We start from the raw sequence: 19763 nt of genomic DNA on the forward strand, positions 1-19763 counted from the left end.
CAAGGACGACGGGTCGGCGAAGGCGCAACATAGCGCGCGCCTCGTTACGTTCTTCTCACGCTCGCGAGGGGTTGAAACTCGGTTCAGTTGTATCGCGACACCCTCCGTCGAAGGGTCGAGCGCGACAGGATCGCACATTGTCGCGAAGAATTTTACGTGTCGCATGGTGACTCTCGTATACGTCCCATATTTTTTTTTCCTTCCGACATCCGCGAAAAGAAATATAAATAAATGTTACGCGGTAACTAAAGATAATAATACATATATAAAAAGTTTTAATGAACTGTGGAAAAGATCGGTTAAGATTCTTTAATTGTTTTTCTTTTTTTTTTTACATACTTTTACGTGTGTAAAAGAAAAATTAAAGAATCCTAACCGATCAAACGATGACAGTGTTCTTTTATTTTTGTTAAAAGATTCCTCTCACAATAAAAAATTTCTTTTTACCGTGTGAATGTAAAGTGCGCTCTCGCAGACTATTCGCGCGATTTAATGGTTGGTAAATGTCGGCACCGTGAACAGTAAACTACAAACTTGGTGGTTCCGAGCATGAACTCCGCTGAAACTGAAGAGCTATTCTCTCGAAGAGATTCGAGGCCGATATCTTAGAACGCAAGACCGGTAGATCGATATGACGACGTTCGATCGCGCGTGCGACCAGTTACCGTAAAAGTAACGAGCGTAAATTGTCATTACGGCACGTGCGTAGCGTTTTCACGACCATTGGCGGAATCGACAACCCAAGGTCATCGTGGTGGCCGGTGGTGGTGAGAGCAAGGTCGTCAGGGTCGCGGAATCGCGAGGAGAATGTGGAGGAAGGACGCGACCAGGCTGGCCAGGCTGATCGTCGTCGCCACGCTGATTTCCCTGACCGTTGACGGGACCGCCGCCGGCAGCTGCAGCTCCGCGAAGCTCTGTTGCCAGGGCAGGGACTCGGGCTGCGTCATTCAGAAGGAATCGAATGAGATTCCTTCTGTCGACAAGCGTGCGATTCGCGACAAGCCGTGCTACTGCGACCACGCGTGTCTCAAGCTCGCCGATTGCTGCGACGACTTTAAGGAGACCTGCGGTGGTACGTGTACTCGGCGATTTTGCACGGAGGGAGGGCTTGTGGGTAGCGACGGATAGTCGTTAAACAAAAAGCTGGACAAAAATAGAAGAATTTCATACAAAAAAAAGTTTTTTTCATGTAGACGATTTTTTTTTTATCGATTCGAAAACACTCGATTATTTCGTCATTTTATTCTTCATGAATATTCGGTGGTGGCAGGATACAAAAACTCATTTTTGTCCACAATAGATGTAATTTTCTGTATTCATTTGAAATAAAAATTGACACGTTCTACTTTCGCTGCGCAGGAAATAGAATGTATCGTAAATGCTGCTGCATACATGCAGACATGTGAGATAAATTTTTTTTCTCATATTCGTTAATTGCAAAAAATTTTATAATAAATATTATTGTTATTTCCAACATGAAAAAGAGACATATTTAGTGTAAATTTAATCGATGTTTTTAAGTTAAAATGAAATGGGATAATATTCGATTGCAAAATAAATATTGCAAAATAATTATTTATAAAACCTTGAAAATTAAAATATGACATAAAAAAAATGTAGATACATCAATTAATCAAAACTTGGCAACGTCGACGAAATAATTCTTAAAAGAAAATCGCCCGGAGCATTGATTGATTAATCGGTCTCTACTTACTGGCGCTAAGCACACGGCGCTTAAACACACGTAGATACTCAACACGTCTCGGATTTTGTAGGATTACGCTGTAGGATCTTAAGAACGTCTTCTGCAAGTAACTTGCTTTAGCATCTTAATACGGACGAATTGCGGTCATCTTGGATCATTAAGCGACTTGTTATCAGCTTTAAAGTTTCTAATATTAACAATTGCGTCATCGAAGGAGAATCTTTTGTTGATGAAGAGTTTTGAACGCGGAAGTGTGTTGTCGGACGGATAGTGTCCATTAATTTTCGTACTTCACACCGACATATCAACAACGTGCGATATGTGATTCGTTTTTTCCTACGATGCCTTTAAAACCAATATCCACTTCCAATTTTTTTCGATCAAAGCAACCACACATGACCGCTCAAAAAGATGCTGATGTTGCGTTCTACTAGCGTCAACACAACGCCGCACGTTTCGTGAGAATTTAATCAAATATCGAGCAATTATCAGTCTGACGTGATATATTGCATTTAATAGAAATCGACGTGTTTTCGATAAGCAAAACGCTTCAAATGATTACGTCGTATATTTGGTACATCATTAAACACTGATTCTCAGAACATAACAATTTTAGTAACAGAATTAAATTATCACAGAAATTATTCATTTGCATAATGTTAGAATTAATTAAAATTTCTCGGACATTAATTTTTTATATCAGATAGCAGCCGGATATAAAAAAAAAAAACAAATTTGGATAATTAAAAAAAGATATATGTCTGATGCATACTCCTGTATTTCACGTTTTGAGGAAATGGTCTGTGGGGAATTATCCCACGCGCAAAGATCAGACGAATTATTGCCGCTATATTGCCTAAGTAAAGATGATAATGCTGGCCGAGAGATCAATTTCGACAAAGCATAAAAGTAAAGAATATCTTCGTAAATATACTTTGCAATTTATAGTCTGAATCTCTCTGCTCATATTTTACGGATTTACGGCATAATATGAAGATAATGATTACCAAGTTGTGCAATTTTGCAAAAACGCGGTCGCCAGTGTTTTTGACAATACAGATTTTGCTCTAATTTCTATGTTTTTAAACATTAAAATTTTTAACGTTAAAATAGCTAAACAAGAATAAATTTGCCTATTTTGCAAATTCAATAGCATTTAATTATTATTTAATCTTTATCATATAACATATAAAGCGGTGTTAACGATGACTAACTTTGCGAATACTATATACATTATTTTTAAATATATAATACATTTTTATTGCCCGCATAAGAGATGGTCAAATTATTCTGCTTTGGTGCACACAGTTGTTTGAAATTTTATGGTTCGCCGAACGACGCGCCTGTGTTAATAGCAAAGGGATTAATGTTATTCAATTCACATTTCCGTTCGTTTAACATGCCTCTGTTTTACCGGTTTAATTGCCATATAATCGACGGGCATGCGATTAAATTGTTCTCTAAACAACGGTAACGGCGTCAAATAAAATCGGTATTTACGCGCGACTATTATTTACTGCAGGTCAACTACGAGGCGCGAAATGTTTCGTAAAGTACAGACACGCGAGAGAAAGAGAGCGAGAGAGCGCCCGGAGATGGAAAATGATTTTATTGCGTCTGACTGCATTCTCATTCACTTTGTCGAAATGTTCATCTTTAATACCCTAATTTCTGCCATTTGCAAGCTGCTAAGGGATCCAGCGGCATTCGTCGTACGCTAAAGCTGCGACGGAACGCGATTATTCACGCCTGCCGGCCCCGAGGAGAAGTGTCGCTCCTAGCGACTTTGGAGATGTTACGCGCAGTAGTTGCGGCTGAAATCGTTGCTCGAGTGACGCAAAGCCGTCCGTCTTGAAGCGGGATAATCCTATTCTTGCCGTAGTAGGCTTGAAACGAGAAACGCGAATTTACATATTTTGTAGAGGGATTCGTAACGAATCGCGAGAGACGTGCTTACTGCAGCTGATTTGCAGCCGGCTTGCAGCCGGCATCCGCGCCAAATGAATTGTAAAGATTATACTGCACTTGCGAAGGGGATACGCGTTCGCGCGCTCGTAATCTGGTCCCGACGCGAATTTATAACGTCGGCCTCCTTATCATTTTTAACGCGTCAAGAAAAGATGGCACCCGAGAAACTCGTTCTATAAAAGTAACGCGAAGCGTTTTGGGCATAATAAAACAGGAGGGGGGAGAAACTGAGGAAACGAAAAATGATCACGTCAAGAGTCTCACCATGGTTAATGATACTTCGACAGTAACTTTGCGAATTTATCTTCCGAAGTAACTCGGAGAGAAAGTCAAATGCACATATAATATTCTCGCTCGAAGGACTTGTGCAAAGAACTCTCAAGTTCTGGTAACGTGTCCGTACAACATGTGACATCTTATATTGATCGTTAACGAATCAGTGACAGTGCCATTATTTTTCTTCGTATTGCTGGGGATGAATCGTCAACATATCGCGTATGTCATTCGGCCATTCGCATTCACCGGTGGGTCCGTCCGATGACCGGCGGGTACGCGAAATAATTTAGTCCGAACGTACAATCGATCGAGTACCGGGTTCCGATGGCGACGATGTGGTCGTGGAACTATAAACACGATGTTACTATAAAAGAAGTACTAAACAAGTAGTTAGATCTGCACTACGGTTCTCGCCGGTAGTCTAATGCAAAATGCAGCTCAAATTTTACTCCACAGCTGCGGCTCCACAGTCGAGGCCAGTTATAAAATATTCCTGTCATATTTGTGACTGTCCGCTCGACCGATTGTATAATAAATCTTTAAATTATCACTGATTGGAAAATGAGGAATGCTACATGCGAAAATTGAAAATGCTAATGATTATATTAATATATCAATATATGCGTACGAGGAGTACAAATGTTGCGATTACAATAATTACATTAATAAGGTAACGTACGTCATTTAATTATTTGCTGTTTGCAATCAAATGCGAATATAAAATTATTCAAAGTATTTAATTTAATTTTATTAATTCGCGTGATGTGCAATTTTCATATTCTCATTATGCGTTCTGTGTTTATAATAAATTTCACTTTACAGTCACTTCAAAATGAACTTTTTCTACCACTATTTTAAAGGTAAAAGAGCAAAGTGAAACGAATTTATGCGAATGCTCTCCTCTAAATTATCTTTTTAACTTACATAATGACGTACTGTCATGGAAAGGTAACAATTTATATTAGAAACGTAGAATAAATTGTACTGTCAAAATCGTTGCGTCGTCCAATAGAAAACAAAATATCTCTCAATCAATTAATCAAGTCTTTCTTAATGTAACCGTTATAATTTTGGCGCGCAAAATAATTACTGCTCGATATTTCATTTAAAACGCCGTGCTGTTTAATTAACGACGTTGACGTCGATCGTCCCATTTTTTTAAATGTCGCGATACTTGTTCTCGATGCATTTCGCGCAAAATGGAGCAGCAGCACGTTAAATGAATTTTCACCTTTCGCATTCTACGCGCTCCTTAATGGAGAGAGAGGAGCATCGGTGATTGCGACGCGTTTATCACATTTTTACTCATCTCAAATTGTCTCTTCATTTTCCTGGCGATGCTGCAGAGTAACAAAACGCACAGCAAAATGCGTTTCGAGAGAACACTCATAAATCGTTATTTCTGCGAGCGGCTTTTTATGTGTAGCGTAAAATATCGGGAAAAAAAGGGGTCTTAGCGAAATGGCCGAATGTCATTTCTAGACAATACCTTTTATTATTACACGATGCTACACCCACTTTTGTTGTATATATATTGTATGTACAGAAATCAATATTTTTTCTAATGGCTTTAAGCAATATTTTTATTAACGTAGTAATATAATTCATAGATAGTAATATAATCACATTGTGCTTTTTTATGTTTAAGGTCGTCTTAAGATCAATACATTCTAAATGATTAAATTAATTTTTTTAAGAACTTTTATATTACTATGTTAATAAAAATGTCACTTTATTTTTAAAAAAATGTTGATGTCGAAATCTCATAAAACAACAAGAATGAAAAAAATGCCTACACAAAAAAATCAATATTAAATCAATTCATTGTTTCATATATAAGTAAGAATATAAAATATTTTTGAAGGAATTTGTAATCTTAAACAGACATAATTTGCTTATATGAAGAACATGTTTCTTTTCATATAAGCAAATTATGTCTATTTAAGGTTATATATTCTTCCAAGAAGATTTTATATTTTTGCTTATATATGAAACAATAAATTGTTGATTTGATATTAAATTTTTTCTGTATAATATTTGCCACTTCAAAACAATTTTTTGCTTTGGTATTTTTTGGTATTATTAAAAACAACAATAATTTTCTAAATGAGTGAGAAACATCTTGTATAAATGTACATAAAAATAAAATTAATAATATTTTTATTATTGTACAGCAGTTAATAATCATAAAAAGAAAAACGGCTTTTTTTATTTAAGACTCAAGACAGTTGTGAGTTTCTGAAGACAAAGACTAGAACATAAAATATAGTCTTGCTGTTATAAGTCAGCCATTCTGTTAAATTCCTAACGTAATTTGATTATTTCTGTGGGCATGTCTCGTACTGTAGCTTTAAAATTTTATTATAAAAAACTGTATCTCCTAATTAAAAAATATTATAGTTGCGCGTTGTCAGAACGGAAAGAGGATCTAAATGATAGGAGCTCCAAAGAATCTCTTATCGATTTGTCGATCGCGTTTTACCAACGCGGCACTTTCGAGACAATTTTATCGTTCGTCTGCGAGAAACGACCAGATGGCCAGATCTTAACGTCGCGCTCATTCCCTTCTTACAGTGGTCGACTGCGCGGTGAGCGAATGGAGCCCGTGGACCCCGTGTGATAACGGATGCGGAAGTGGCACTCAAAGGCGCAGCCGGGTGATCGAGATCGAGGAAAAGAACGGTGGAAAGCACTGTCCGCACTTGGACCAGGTCAGGACGTGCCGCAGCTTCGAGAAATGCCACGCCAGGATTCGCTCGCAGCCGCACGCTAAAAGTGAGCGTCGATCGATCTCAAACAGGGTGATAAGTCGCATTTTACTTTAAGTGGAATATTTTCATACAAACGCGAGCGAGAATTAATATTTAACTAGAGACTCGTTTAATTTACACGTTTTATTCTTACTTCGTGTACGTATAACACGCACTCGTTAAAATAATTGCTAAAATAAATAATTTTTCTTGCAACAATTATTAAAATTCGCGATAATTATCGTGTGATTAATTAAAGATTAAATTGCAATATTGAAGATTAAAGTACACGAGGAAAAATTGTTTTCTTCTATATTCCTGACGTTTCCCGGTTTCTATAATGATCCGACGTTTCTCAAGCATTTCCCGTTCACTAGAAAGTAAGAAGAGTCGGATTATCTTCGATTGTATCTATCGCGACGTGAAATTCTTGACATCTGTCTACCGTTGCTCGATCCTAGGCGATTTCCTTTCATTTGCCGCAGGTGTGATGCTTCTTGCGCTATCTCCGAGCGATGGCAACAGTACGGATGTGAGGATCAAGAATAGGATCGTCGATAAAAGGTAGGTCAAGCCCCCGCGCTTAGTCTTCGGATTCGTGCGAAATGCGATTTGCCGCACATGCTTCCAATTCGCGCTGCAGAAACAATGTCTTTTCCGGTTTCTTCGATCGGTGCTGCGCGAAAGTAGATTTAACAAGAACGAATTCGTGGAAAAATTAAAGCGCAAAATTGTTTAAATTCGTTTCGTTCAATGAACGTTGCTAAAATCTATCGTTTATCGATGTAAGAAAATCCTCTGTTCTTCCGGTTAAATTAGACTACCTGAGCACTCAATTAGATGGATAACGCGATGAGATGGATTTCCCTATCATTAACTGCGGAATGCGACGTCTGTTAATGTGTTTAACGTATAATGCATTCATTTATCCCACGTCATCATCTTGCGCCGTGGAATGACACAATTAATAATCTTCAATCGCATTTTGTATGTATTATTAATGACGTGAAGCGCTCGCGCGTAACTGATGAGTTGACACCCTTAATTTTCAAAGTTTGTTATCTCTACGTGCGATCAAGCGTCACGATTCAATTTCATTAAAAGCCTTCTCCGCTTGGCAAGGAATACCTCCTGGGGGATACATTTTTAATCCCGCTGCAACCCAGACAGAATCGCTGATATGTTGAGGATCTAATTTGACACGTGCTACGACCCGTTACAAAACACGTAGCAAACATCGTGTCGCAGTATCGAGATTCCCTTGTGACGTTGTGTGCCGAGCGGGTAAAGCAAGCTGGCAAGGCCGTCAGCGAGCAACCCTTTGGGCTCCGTCATACGGCGTGTGTGGCTGCGGTAGCCAACGAAAACATGCACGTTTTGTTCGAGGCTTTGGGATATTTAATATAAAAACCGATATTACACACGTTTCAGAGGCAGCTGCATCCCTTTCACCATTCTCTGGGTTTCGCGGGGTTGCAGGAAGTTTTCGAGTTTGCTCTCGCAAGGTTAGTATAAGTAATAATACGCTCGCGCCGCAATAACTTATTTTAATCTTAATCGGAAATAGGAATTTCATTTAATAGGACGCTATTTCCATTATCGAGGTCGGGGATCCAAATTTGAAGAATGCATATTGGATATCGTGACCTTCCTCTCTTCCTCTTGACTCCAGATTTATTATAACTGTTAAAATTAGTTTCTTTTTCTGATGAAGATTGAATCGGAACATACCTTTCCACATATACTCTCAATTCTAATTCTTGTTTAATTTTTATTTCATTTTTTTTAATCAATAAACAATTTGTATTTAATTGAGAAAAATACGGAAAAATATGGTTTTGCTAAAGAGGTAAAAAATTTTAGTTAAATATAAATCTGAAAATAATTTTATTAAGCCATCAAAATAATTGTGTCGGACACTCAATTGATTGCTAAATCAAAACTTTTTGCAACTTTGCTCATGCTGGAGCTTTCCACATAATTATTTTAATGATCCAACAAAGTTACCTTCAAATCTGTAACTAGCAAAATTTTGAGATATTTTAGTAAAACTGTTCTTCCCGTGTAGGACATCGTTATTTGAGTGCACGTTTAAACCTTAAATGTAATATTATAAAATTTGAATTATCTTGCTTCTCGAAACGTTGGAATAAATCAGGGAAGCAGGGACTTTGAGTTATACCTTCAAGTTAAGGATGAATATCGGATACTTAGTGAAGCACAGCGGAGCTTATAAAAATAGAGTATATATTGCAACGAGGAGGAAAAACAACCGCGGATGCTCCGTATATCGGCCATTCTTTTTCGCGGTTAAATCCTTGCCCCGCGCGCTCAAGTTTTTTACAACCATAATGCTTCGAAGAGACAATAGACTTGTCTTCTTGCGAAAAACGGTTTGCATCTCCGTGGCGGTATGTAAAGCTCGGGGGATTACGCTTCGAGCGAAAAATTATCGCTCCGCGAAAGTCTTCCCTCGCCTGACATTATGATAAAAGCAAGATTCTTTAGCCCGCGTGCCCGGCTAAGTTTCAAACTTTCAATATTAATTTTAACTTCTTGATATTCTCATTTACATTGCGTGAAACACGAAACTCGTGAAATCGCACGTTTATAAGTAGATAACTATATACGTTACTTTAAAAAAGGGGCACTCGATTCCTCTGAAAAAAAGTCGTTGCCATTAAAAGTTTCGTACGTGCGAAAATATAATTTTACAACACTTGCTGAAACATCGAAGTTCGTGCAATTATATGCTGCAGAGAACATCATTGTAATTGTTCCCATAACCGTTGAATACTTCATAACATGTAACTAAACATAAAGAAACGACGATAAGTGTTCTGTTAAGTTTCGTGGTTGTAATTACACGTACACTAATTTTGTCGTCTCGCGCCAAAGGATCCTTTACTTAGAACCGTGTAATAAGACGCGGCGCTTTTAACGGAATCTGAACTCAAATTCTGAATACGAAATTCGCATAATGATGAATCGCGCCCGCCGCCAACGTGGAAATGAAGCGACTCGATCTAGTCTCAATTAACGTGCACCACGGTTGCGCGACGTAACGTCATGTAAATTAGAGCGTGGCTCCCGCGACGCTGCTCTACGTCGGCTGTTATCGCGAAGGAATCGACCGGATGAAGTGGATGCGGTGGTGGAGATAACGGTTGTTTCCTACCAACGACATATCTAAAGTAGATAAGCCACGAAGCGCGGAAATCTGCGGATGAAGCAAGTTATTTTGATGATGACTTACTTATTATTATCTCCGTGCCGCTGTTAAATTAGCCGTCTTGGTTTTATTACCGTGTGTCTTTTCATTTAATCATATCGCCTCTCTTATTATAATTATTGAGAGATTAACTTGTTTTGATATTTCCCATGTATCTTGTTACAAATGTTTGAAAAAGCACTTATCAATAATAGAAGAATATTAAATTGCCGTATAAAAACATATATAATTACAAAGTTGCTAGCTTTAAACCTTTTCCGTTAGAATTATGTTATAGATGAAAAGAAATTAAAAAATAGAGATTAGAACATAAGAATTCAGACAGACGAAAATAATTCGTAACATCTAGCGTATAATTAAAATGTCGATCGAAAACAAAGACGGTGAGCGATTAAAATCACCACAGGTTCATGGATTTGCGTGGAGCGTCCCGGTAACGACAGTCTGGACAAATACGTGGGAATCGGCAAGTGGAAGCTATCTACCGATATTGCTGGTGGCAACAATCGGCACGGTCGATCGATCTATTCGACCTGCCACGGAAGATGGGTCGGCGATTCGCCGGTGGATTGTCACGATGACCTGCGATGCTTTGGATATACCTCGCAGTTGGTGGACTGTCGCGATGATTCGCGATGCGTGTACAATCCGCGATTCGAATCCAGCTTAACGACCCCGTACACCACGCAAACGGTTCGAAGTCGCAGGGGCGCGAATAGCAACGTCGTCAGCAATCGAGTTGTGAGAAGACGAAGGAAAGGCAGACGATGGAAGAGGAGTAGAAGAAGAAGACGCGCCGTCGCTGTCACGGAACGGTGAACGTTCTCCGGAGCTTTATCACAGCTCCCGCGAGTGTCGTCAGTCTTAGAAGCCCTTCCTCTCCCTTTCCCTTTCTCCTTATCTATTATTATTATGCGGAATGTATCGTAAGACACTTCAAGAACGGATTCTTTGAAAAATCGCGATCGAGTGGATGTTTTTGTAGGAAGAATATTGAGGCCTTGATTTAAAATTATAATCAATTCAGGATCACTTCGCAAATTAAGCTTCAAAGTTACAGGTAGACACAGCAAACACAGAAGCTTGTTTCTTATTTAAGTTCAAGTGTACTTTGATAGAATTTTAATTTCAGACTATTTGATATAACCAGATAATTTAATTTTAAAAACAAGAATGCTTGCGCAAAATTAAATTCTCGCTGAGGAAAAATCGGCGCGCGCTCTGGATTAGTCAAAGAATCCATTCTTAAACTACGTATAGACTCGATGTGTTACGATATATTCTGTATATTTAACTTAATATATTACTCGAGAATTTTGTTATCTTTTAAATTTAATTCTCTCTTGCAACGTTTGTGCTAATCACTATTCTTATTTATTTAGTGACTTCGAACTTTAAATTTTTTTTTGCGTTAAATTTTTTGCAGGGCAGAAAAACTACGGAACATGAAATAAAAATCCATTCTATTTTCTTTTTCGCTCTGTTTTTTTTTTCTCTTCTTCTACTCGGCTTGACGTAGCAATCGCGTACGGACCCATTGCCTAGATTATCCCGATAATTATCATATCGATTTTATCATTAGCGCAAGCTTGCGAAACGTCCGCCGGGAGAGGAGTGAATATCTTATTCTCTTTGGAAGGAATCGCAAGATAATCGATATCAGCGACGTTAGAATTATGATTTACGCAGAGATTGTGATTTTAATAAATTGTTGGACGGCGACGCTCGGGAGAACGTCACAGAAACGAGTGCTGATAATATATGTTGCATTAATTTACTATTTTCCTCTCTATTCTTTTTCCCCTTTTTTCAGATTTCATCCAATCCAATATAATGTATGCGTTTATCGGATAGATGTATAAAAAATATATATTATATACATATATTCGTAGCGAATGGATAAAAAGAATTTTATCATTATTATAATCATAAATAATTGTATTTTATTAATAACATGACTATCATAATATCTTCCATAAGACAGGAAATTTTTAAGATTAGAAATATAAAATGCCTCATGCATATTTTCCTTGATCGTTTTATTCAGCCTATTATTTTATGTGTATTATAACACGGGGTGTCTCAAAATTGTCATTTATCTACAATTCGTCGGAAACGCTCCGACATTCGAAGAAATGGAACTTTTTTTTCAATTCAGATTCCAGTATTTATAGTTTCGTAACGATATTCGTTCTCTTTGCGATGCCCTGTATATCTTGAAAATAATTTTCAATGTTCCTAAGTATATACTGTATATTATTCAACCTATTAACACATATTGTATGATATAAAATTTCCATACAGTCCTGTTTTTTAATTTTTAGTATTTGCATCTTTAAGTGGAATATCACCATTTCTCTTCACGAGAAACATATCGGCGTGACGAGAGGTTAAAGGCTCTCAAAATAAAATGGACAAAATGTAAAAGCACAGTCAATAAAGAGCACTTGCACATATCTGGATTACGGCGTAACTGAATTCAAAACAAAATTCCTCTTTTTCCCTTATCGACCTTGATTTCAATGGTGAATTTCTTTTTCACGGAAAAAAATTTTATTCAATTCTCCAATTTGTAATATTAAACATAGATACATGAAAGATAATGCATGCTACTATCAGATACAGAGACCAATTGGAGGGGATTGATTCAATTATAATGCTAGAAGTTCATTCATTATTTAATCAGATTAAATTACGCTACATTGAATGGCTGCAATGCGTGCCAATAAATATCATAATCGTCATACGTCACAGATTATTCCCATTGTATTACATAAGTAATGATGTTTATTATACACATATCAATGTGCAGATAATTATCCTGTTGCGATTAGTGTCATGCTTCAAATGGAAACGTTATGTTGCATTGACATGTATCACGGAACCGGAATGCATTTAAATAAACATTTTAATTAATGTAAATTTAAAATATTTTATTTCTTAATTGCATATACATATATATATGTATGTATATATATAGAGACAAAATAATACCGACTTATTTGTGGATTCACGTGATCCTTGTCGGTTAATCTCTATCGATTTCCTCCAAAAACAGGAAAACCTGCACACACACACACACACACACAGGATCCGGTTTAAGCAGGGTATTTTCGTCGCTTATCCTTCGCGTTTGCTCACGGATTGTCCTATATTTCATGAACGGATCCTGCGGTCGTTCGAAGGCGACAATCGTTTATCGTGCAGACCGCCGTATCCTCCATAAGTCTCCTATAAATGCTGACATCCAGACACTCGGCAACATAAAGACTCGCCGTACATTGCCGAGTCTCAGAAGCAACATTGCAATTACTCTCGTTTGCTTACTCTCGTTTCCGATTTCTGAAGCGTAAGATCGTCGATTTTGTCGAGTTAGTGCGCGCACTTGTTGCCAGTCAACATGAGCAAGAAATCAGATATCTTGTACTTGTTCGATCGACCGGCGGAGCCGGTGTACGTGCCCAAGGGAGAGAACAAAGTCGCTTTCGACATACCACCTAACTACTTGGTAAGCCCTATCCTTGACGATCTTATTGCGTATCAATATTGAATTCCGCGATATTAGTTTGACGCTGCTCTGCAGTTCGTACAACTTGAAATCTCTTGGCCGTATCTATTAAAATTAAGCCTTAGATTGTAATGGGTGACACTCCGGGAAAATAAGATTTCTAATAAAGTTTCACAAAATAAAAGCCTCTTTCTTAAGTCCAATTCTCCTTTTGCATGTTCTTATTTCTCGAATGTAAGAATCTTCCATAGCAGTCGGCAATACAAAATTTATTTTACTTTACGTTGCGTAAAAGTTCACAAGAAAAGCTTTGAATAAAGATAGATTTTTTTTTTTGGTGCTACTGATTCTATCATATACAAATTTTTGAGTATAAATTTTGTTTCAATAAATTTACAGCCTGAGAATAGGCAACAGGATGCCGTTGCCATCGTGAATCGTTTCAGCGATGATACTGCGACGAAAATTCCAGTAAAGCAGATCAGTCTGCCTGACTTGAGCGTCCCCCTTCAGCTCGGACGTCGAGAACCCTTCTCTCTTTTCATCCCTAAGCATCGAAAATTAGCCGCGCGTCTCATCGACATCTTCTTGGGTTTGTTTCCGATTTTATTATCATCCGTATACTTTTCTGTCAAATTATATACAGTATTTTGCTTTTGTTTGCATTTTAAAAGTAACCGTATGTACACTTGACGTGTATTGAATTTTTCTTTTGTAAACGGTAGTTATAATTAAATTTTCATTAATCAGGTTAATTAAGCGCATATCGCATATTAGCTCACGTTGCACTATTCTATTCACATGAACTTGATTGAAACTAGTGCCTTGCTGAATAGTTACTAACGCATGTTATAGGTATGCGAACGTACGAAGACTTTCTTTCGGTGTCGGTTTACTGTCGCGATCGCGTTAATACCCAGATGTTCATCTACGCGCTCTCGGTAGCGATTCTGCATCGTCCTGATACCAAGAACTTACCGATACCACCGCTGGCAGAAATTTTTCCGGATAAGTACGTCGACAGTGGAATATTTTCCAGAGCGAGGGAGGAAGCTAATGTTGTACCGCCTGGCTCCAGGGTACTTGTTCTCTGACGCATTAATTACCGACAGGCTCTCGTTACTCAATTATACAGTTTAATTAGCTAGCTTATTCTTTGAGTGCCAACCAAATTATGTCGACGTAAATTACGTAAATGTAGTGAAAAGCTTTTTGGTCTTTACGACAATCTTCAGTTTTAAGTTTCAAAGAATGTAAAGCAAGACAATAAAACAAATGATCGTGTTCTTTAACAGTACTCAACGCAAAATTCGCCGTAGTACAGAGTTTAATAGAACGTGTTTAGTAGTGTTTAACTGCAATTTTCTAAAATTTACATACTTTAGAATGCACTGATGAATTTGTATATTATCCCAACCGTTTTCAGCGTTACCGTTAACCGCCTCTTAACCATAAAGTTAACGTAAATTGTTATATGAATTTGGCAGGTAGATCGATGTAACGAGAGCCGCTTTACGTTATAATATAATTTCGAAAGCCAAAGTCTTTGCGTCGTTTTATGGTCTCGTTGTACCCGCAATTCGTAGGTGGCTATAGAAATTCCACGGGATTACACTGCGTCGGATCTTGACGAGGAGCATCGCGTGGCTTACTGGAGAGAAGATATCGGGATCAATCTTCATCACTGGCACTGGCATCTGGTCTATCCGTTCGAGACCGACAGGAGGATTGTTGACAAGGATCGGCGTGGCGAGCTATTCTACTATATGCACCATCAGATCCAAGCCAGGTAGGTGCGTCGCGCCAGCGAGAGCACGTAAGTCGATAAGATTGGATATTCTGCCGTGAGATCAGCGGGTGTTATAGGCCACCGGATCACATTCTGATCTCGATCGTTATTATCGCGCGGAAACTCGTCTCAATTCTGCATAGTATTCGAACAATGTTTGTTAACGAGCTCGGAAATGCATTTGCGCGTGGAATAACGGAGTAAAATTATTATACGATGAAATTTGGGAAATAAATGTAAATTTAAATGCCTGTTGAAGTACTTATGAGAATTCAGTGGGGAAAATGGGAGCGATGCAAATTAATAGGTATTACGAGGAATTATTTTCAAACTCGAAAGAGATCTCTTTAAAATTTATCTGTAATAGCAATAAAACCTATGTCCTAATTATTGTTGCTCTAATTGTTAAATTGCTTTAATTAATAAAACTGTTTATTATTCTCATTAATTATTTAAAAGCTGCACATTTATGTCGATAAGAGCTTTCAAGCGTTTTTCCTATTGTTTAATAAATAAAAGCCTTCGCCGTCGATTTATGTCGAGGTGCCGAACATCCGGATATCGCCTGAGGCGCTACTCATGGGAATTTCCGCGGTCCTTGCGTTATTATTCGGGTTTTGCTTGATTTCTCTCTCTCTCTCTCTCTCTTCGCAGATACAATAGCGAGCGTCTGTGCAACCGATTGGGCCGAGTCAAGCGCTTCCACAATTGGCGCGAACCGATCCCGGAGGGTTACTTCTCCAAGTTGGATTCGTTGGTAGCCAGTCGCACTTGGCCCGCTCGCCCCGCCGGTGCCATTCTTAAGGATATCAATCGCCCAGTGGACCAACTGAATTTCGACCTTCAGGACCTGGAGAGATGGCGCGATCGCATCTACGAGGTCATTCACACCGGCTCTTACATCGGCTCCCGCGGCGAGAGGGTGCCTTTGACCGAGTTCAAAGGCATAGACGATCTGGGTAACATCATGGAGGCCAGTATTCTCTCGCCCAATCAAAACGTATACGGAGACCTTCACAATCTCGGTCACGTCGCCATCTCCTACTGTCACGATCCTGATCATCGCTACTTGGTAATAAGATACGCGATCGTTGTTATAATTGGAAAAAAAATTTGAAAAATTTACGAGAATTTTTATCGAAATTTGATTTTAACTTTATATAATATTAATAATTTTTCATAATTTTGGCATTCAATAATCCTTTATCTGATCGCGCGCGTGTTGAAGCAAACTTTATTACGTCCTTTTTTTTATTTTCAAGATAAAAAATGTCAGGTCGAGAAGAAAATGCGTAACTTCCGAGCACGTCCGTATTTTTCACTTTAAAAAAATTGATGCGAAAAATCATGCTACATTAAAATGACAAACGGGACATTTTTTTTCGCGTTCTCGCAGGAAACTTTCAGTATCATGGGAGAACCAGCCACCGCCATGAGAGATCCCATCTTCTACAGATTCCATGCTTTCACCGACGATGTGTTCCTGGAGCACAAGAATACACTTCCCGAGTACAGCCTACAGCAGGTGGGTGTACACAGCTGTCTCGCTTACGCGATATATCATCGGTTCACCCTAGTATATGATGCCGCTAAGTACACGTACCATGTAGTCCAGAATTACGTGAGCCACTTGACGATAAAAAAAAATTTCGCTAAACCATTTAACCCGACGAAATCGTTGGAAACGTCGGAATTTATTATCAATCTTTTTATCCGCATGCCAGGCAATCTCGTTAAATACTAATTCGGCAAATGAGGCTTTAATTTTCCTCTGTATTCGCGAATAATACGTAGGATATCCTCGCGTTCCCTTACTGAAATCTTCTCAAGAATATTTTTAAAATTCGACCTTTTTAAAATACAAATTTAATCGTAATTTAATTTAATTAACATATTTTAATCAATTCCCACGATCTTGTAGACACGATCTTGTAGATTTCAACGTTGGATTTAAATTGCTTGTAATTAAACAGTCTTTTAAATGTTGGAAAAAAAACTCTTTTTGAATTTAAGAATCAGTTTCACTCCGTTCCTTGCATTCTTCAATTTTTTTCGTTCTAAATTACCTCCATTTTTAATACGTCTCTTAATTAAGCTCCGGTTTAAATCTTTTTTTAAAAAATTTTACACGGAAATTTATCACGGAGTCCGACTGAAAAGCTAAAAGAGAATGATGGAATTTAATTGCTTTCTTTCTCGTTCATGGGATTTCAGTTGGACTTCCCGGGCGTAGAAATCACGGATATAGCAGTGCAGACTCCGAATCAGCCAGCGAATCAGCTTTCGACCTTCTGGACCAAGAGCGACGTCGATCTATCTCGCGGTCTAGACTTCACGCCTCGCGGTCCAGTTCTCGCAAGATTCACCCATCTGAATCACGCTGACTTCACATACAGAATCGTCGCCAACAATCGCAATAATGCACCACGACGAGGAACTGTTCGTATATTCATCGCACCTAAGCAAGATGAACGTGGATTGCCCTACGTCTTCAGAGATCAGAAGGAACTCATGATCGAGATGGACAAGTTTACTGTAATACGTAAGTCGCCTATTATACTAACTTTGTCGCTATTATTTCTATATTTAATGATCCTAGAATATAGTGTAAAATTAATTCGGTGACAAAAATCAGTATTCTTGTCACCAATTAATTTTACCCTTACACGTAGTAAGAATGTATTTTCTAATTTCAAGAGAATATAATTATGCAGAAGTAAAAGGTGTTTTAGACTATTTGTGTTGTACTTTACGAAATTTCGCCCATCCCCAGTGAGACCGGGATCGAACACCATTGAGCGTAAATCAACGGAGTCTTCGGTAACTATACCGTTCGAGAGGACGTTCCGCAATCTCGACGAGAACAGACCAATCGGCGGCGATAACCTGGAACAGTTCAACTTCTGCGGGTGCGGCTGGCCGCAGCACATGCTGGTACCTAAGGGTAAGGAGGAGGGATTCCCGATGGACCTCTTCATCATGATATCCGATTACACCGGTGACGCGGTGAGTACTTTTTATACTTATCGAGCTTTCGCGGCGCTTAAGAGCTTACAGTCTGCTAGGTGATGGAAACCTTCTACCCTTCCTTCACACCTCTTTCTCTCTCTTCCCCTTACTTTTTTCCACTCTTTTAACGGCGACGTTCCGGTACACGAGAAGGTGTTCGCGTTACTCCGCTTCAAAGTAAAACAAAAAAAAAAAAAAAGGGGGGGGAGGGGGAGAAAAAAAAGAAAAAGAGAACAACACGTTAAAGGAATTGCTTCGCCGTCCCGCGACGACGTGTACAGGTGGAGCAGGACGAACCGAGCGGATGCAAGGACGCAGCGAGCTTCTGCGGCCTCCGGGACCGCAAGTATCCGGACGCGCGACCCATGGGCTTTCCGTTCGATCGTAGAGCTCGACCTGGCGTGGAGACCCTGGCCCAATTTCTAACTGGCAATATGGCAGTCAGGCAGATCAACATTCGCCACACGGACACCGTGTTGCCGCGTATGCGATCCGGAAGTATGGGCAACACCCTCACTTTCGCTTGATTCGATGATTGATTGACCGACCGACCGACCGTACGCGGCGAACCGCTCGCGCATCTCTGCCAAGATTTCTGGTGTCTCCGTCCCAACCGCGCATTCTCAGTAGCGATCCTGTAATATCCGTCGTAGACTGATTGCGTGGAAGCGCGCGACACGTTTCCCATTCTACTCCATATCCTCGAACGGCGAACGCTGGAATGACGGCGGTGGATCGGGAGCGGATAAAAAGCCGGAGGCGGACAAAACGCTATTTCCATATCTCGATGACGGAAGATTATCTTAGGAAACGAGAGTGAGATGACAGGAATTCTCCGTGGACAGGAAAGTACAATCTTGTGCATTTTAATCACGAAAATTCCCATATGATCCTGCTGTACTCTGATGGTCTGAATTTTACCGGAATTGAGACTGTCTTAAAAAAACTCCAAATATTTTACGGATATTTTTATACTCAAACATTTTCCCTCTCTTATTTGAATATAATAGCTAATATAAGTACGTCCCTCTATCTATGTAAATCTGTGTTAATACATTGCTATTTTCATTTTAATTTTATAAATGTTTATTAGGAAAAAAGTTCTTGTGAACCGCGTTTGAATATTTCCTTCGACGATCTTGTAGAAGCTGTTTTATTTACGATTTCATAACTTGCGCATCCACTAGCAATGAGTACCGCTTAACAAATGTATTTTTGCGTAAAAACGGGAACAAAGACGTGCCCTGAACGCTCAAGCAAAGCTTTTCCCCGTCTTCTTTCTCTCGTTTCACTCGCATTACGGGAACTAGATTGTAGAAAGCAGCAAATGTAAAAAGCAAAAAAAGATAAAAATAAAGTTTATGCAAATTAGATGCGCCCTTTTTTTTCACCCTTTTATCGTATTACGGGTGTTGAAAGCGAGCGACGATGTCTCGAATACAGCGAGAGAGCGTGAGAGAGCATCAGTCGGCAAAAAGAACCTAAATGATTTAATTAAATTTTTCAAATTCTGCCGCGCAGCTAAA

General features: G+C 38.9%; 2 protein-coding genes across 4 annotated transcripts; both read left to right on the forward strand.

Moving 5' to 3' along the window:
- Nucleotides 1–31: 31 nt before the first annotated feature.
- On the forward strand, nt 32–12393 carry LOC105197776 (somatomedin-B and thrombospondin type-1 domain-containing protein). Of its 3 annotated transcripts, none has more exons than XM_011164312.3 (6): nt 32–241; nt 463–1072; nt 6524–6724; nt 7185–7263; nt 8131–8204; nt 10338–12393. In XM_011164312.3, exons 2-6 carry the CDS (start codon nt 808–810, stop codon nt 10748–10750), a joined length of 1032 nt encoding a protein of 343 aa, XP_011162614.1. In that variant the 5' UTR covers nt 32–241; nt 463–807; the 3' UTR covers nt 10751–12393. The 3 variants fall into 3 exon arrangements, with proteins under 3 accessions (XP_011162614.1, XP_011162613.1, XP_039310063.1); XM_011164311.3 differs by having other exon boundaries at nt 47–241; nt 417–1072; XM_039454129.1 differs by lacking the exon at nt 32–241 and adding an exon at nt 283–298 and having other exon boundaries at nt 417–1072.
- A 785-nt stretch (nt 12394–13178) lies between these two features.
- LOC105197777 (phenoloxidase 1) lies at nt 13179–19608 on the forward strand. Its single transcript, XM_011164314.3, has 9 exons — nt 13179–13439; nt 13839–14031; nt 14295–14518; nt 15026–15228; nt 15883–16300; nt 16625–16753; nt 17443–17770; nt 18002–18234; nt 18519–19608. Exons 1-9 carry the CDS (start codon nt 13332–13334, stop codon nt 18762–18764), a joined length of 2082 nt encoding a protein of 693 aa, XP_011162616.1. The 5' UTR covers nt 13179–13331; the 3' UTR covers nt 18765–19608.
- Nucleotides 19609–19763: the final 155 nt, after the last annotated feature.

This window comes from Solenopsis invicta, chromosome 10 (assembly GCF_016802725.1).
Source record: "Solenopsis invicta isolate M01_SB chromosome 10, UNIL_Sinv_3.0, whole genome shotgun sequence".
Taxonomy (NCBI): Eukaryota; Metazoa; Arthropoda; class Insecta; order Hymenoptera; family Formicidae; genus Solenopsis; species Solenopsis invicta.

Bases quoted from the DNA above. Each gene is read 5' to 3' on its own strand.
- LOC105197777 (XM_011164314.3), top strand. From the start codon at position 13,332: ATGAGCAAGAAATCAGATATCTTGTACTTGTTCGATCGACCGGCGGAG. The intron at 16,301-16,624 runs GTAATAAGATAC...GCGTTCTCGCAG, and splicing joins ATCCTGATCATCGCTACTTG to GAAACTTTCAGTATCATGGG. The intron at 16,754-17,442 runs GTGGGTGTACAC...ATGGGATTTCAG, and splicing joins CCGAGTACAGCCTACAGCAG to TTGGACTTCCCGGGCGTAGA.
- LOC105197776 (XM_011164312.3), top strand. From the start codon at position 808: ATGTGGAGGAAGGACGCGACCAGGCTGGCCAGGCTGATCGTCGTCGCC. The intron at 6,725-7,184 runs GTGAGCGTCGAT...CATTTGCCGCAG, and splicing joins CTCGCAGCCGCACGCTAAAA to GTGTGATGCTTCTTGCGCTA. The intron at 7,264-8,130 runs GTAGGTCAAGCC...CACACGTTTCAG, and splicing joins AATAGGATCGTCGATAAAAG to AGGCAGCTGCATCCCTTTCA.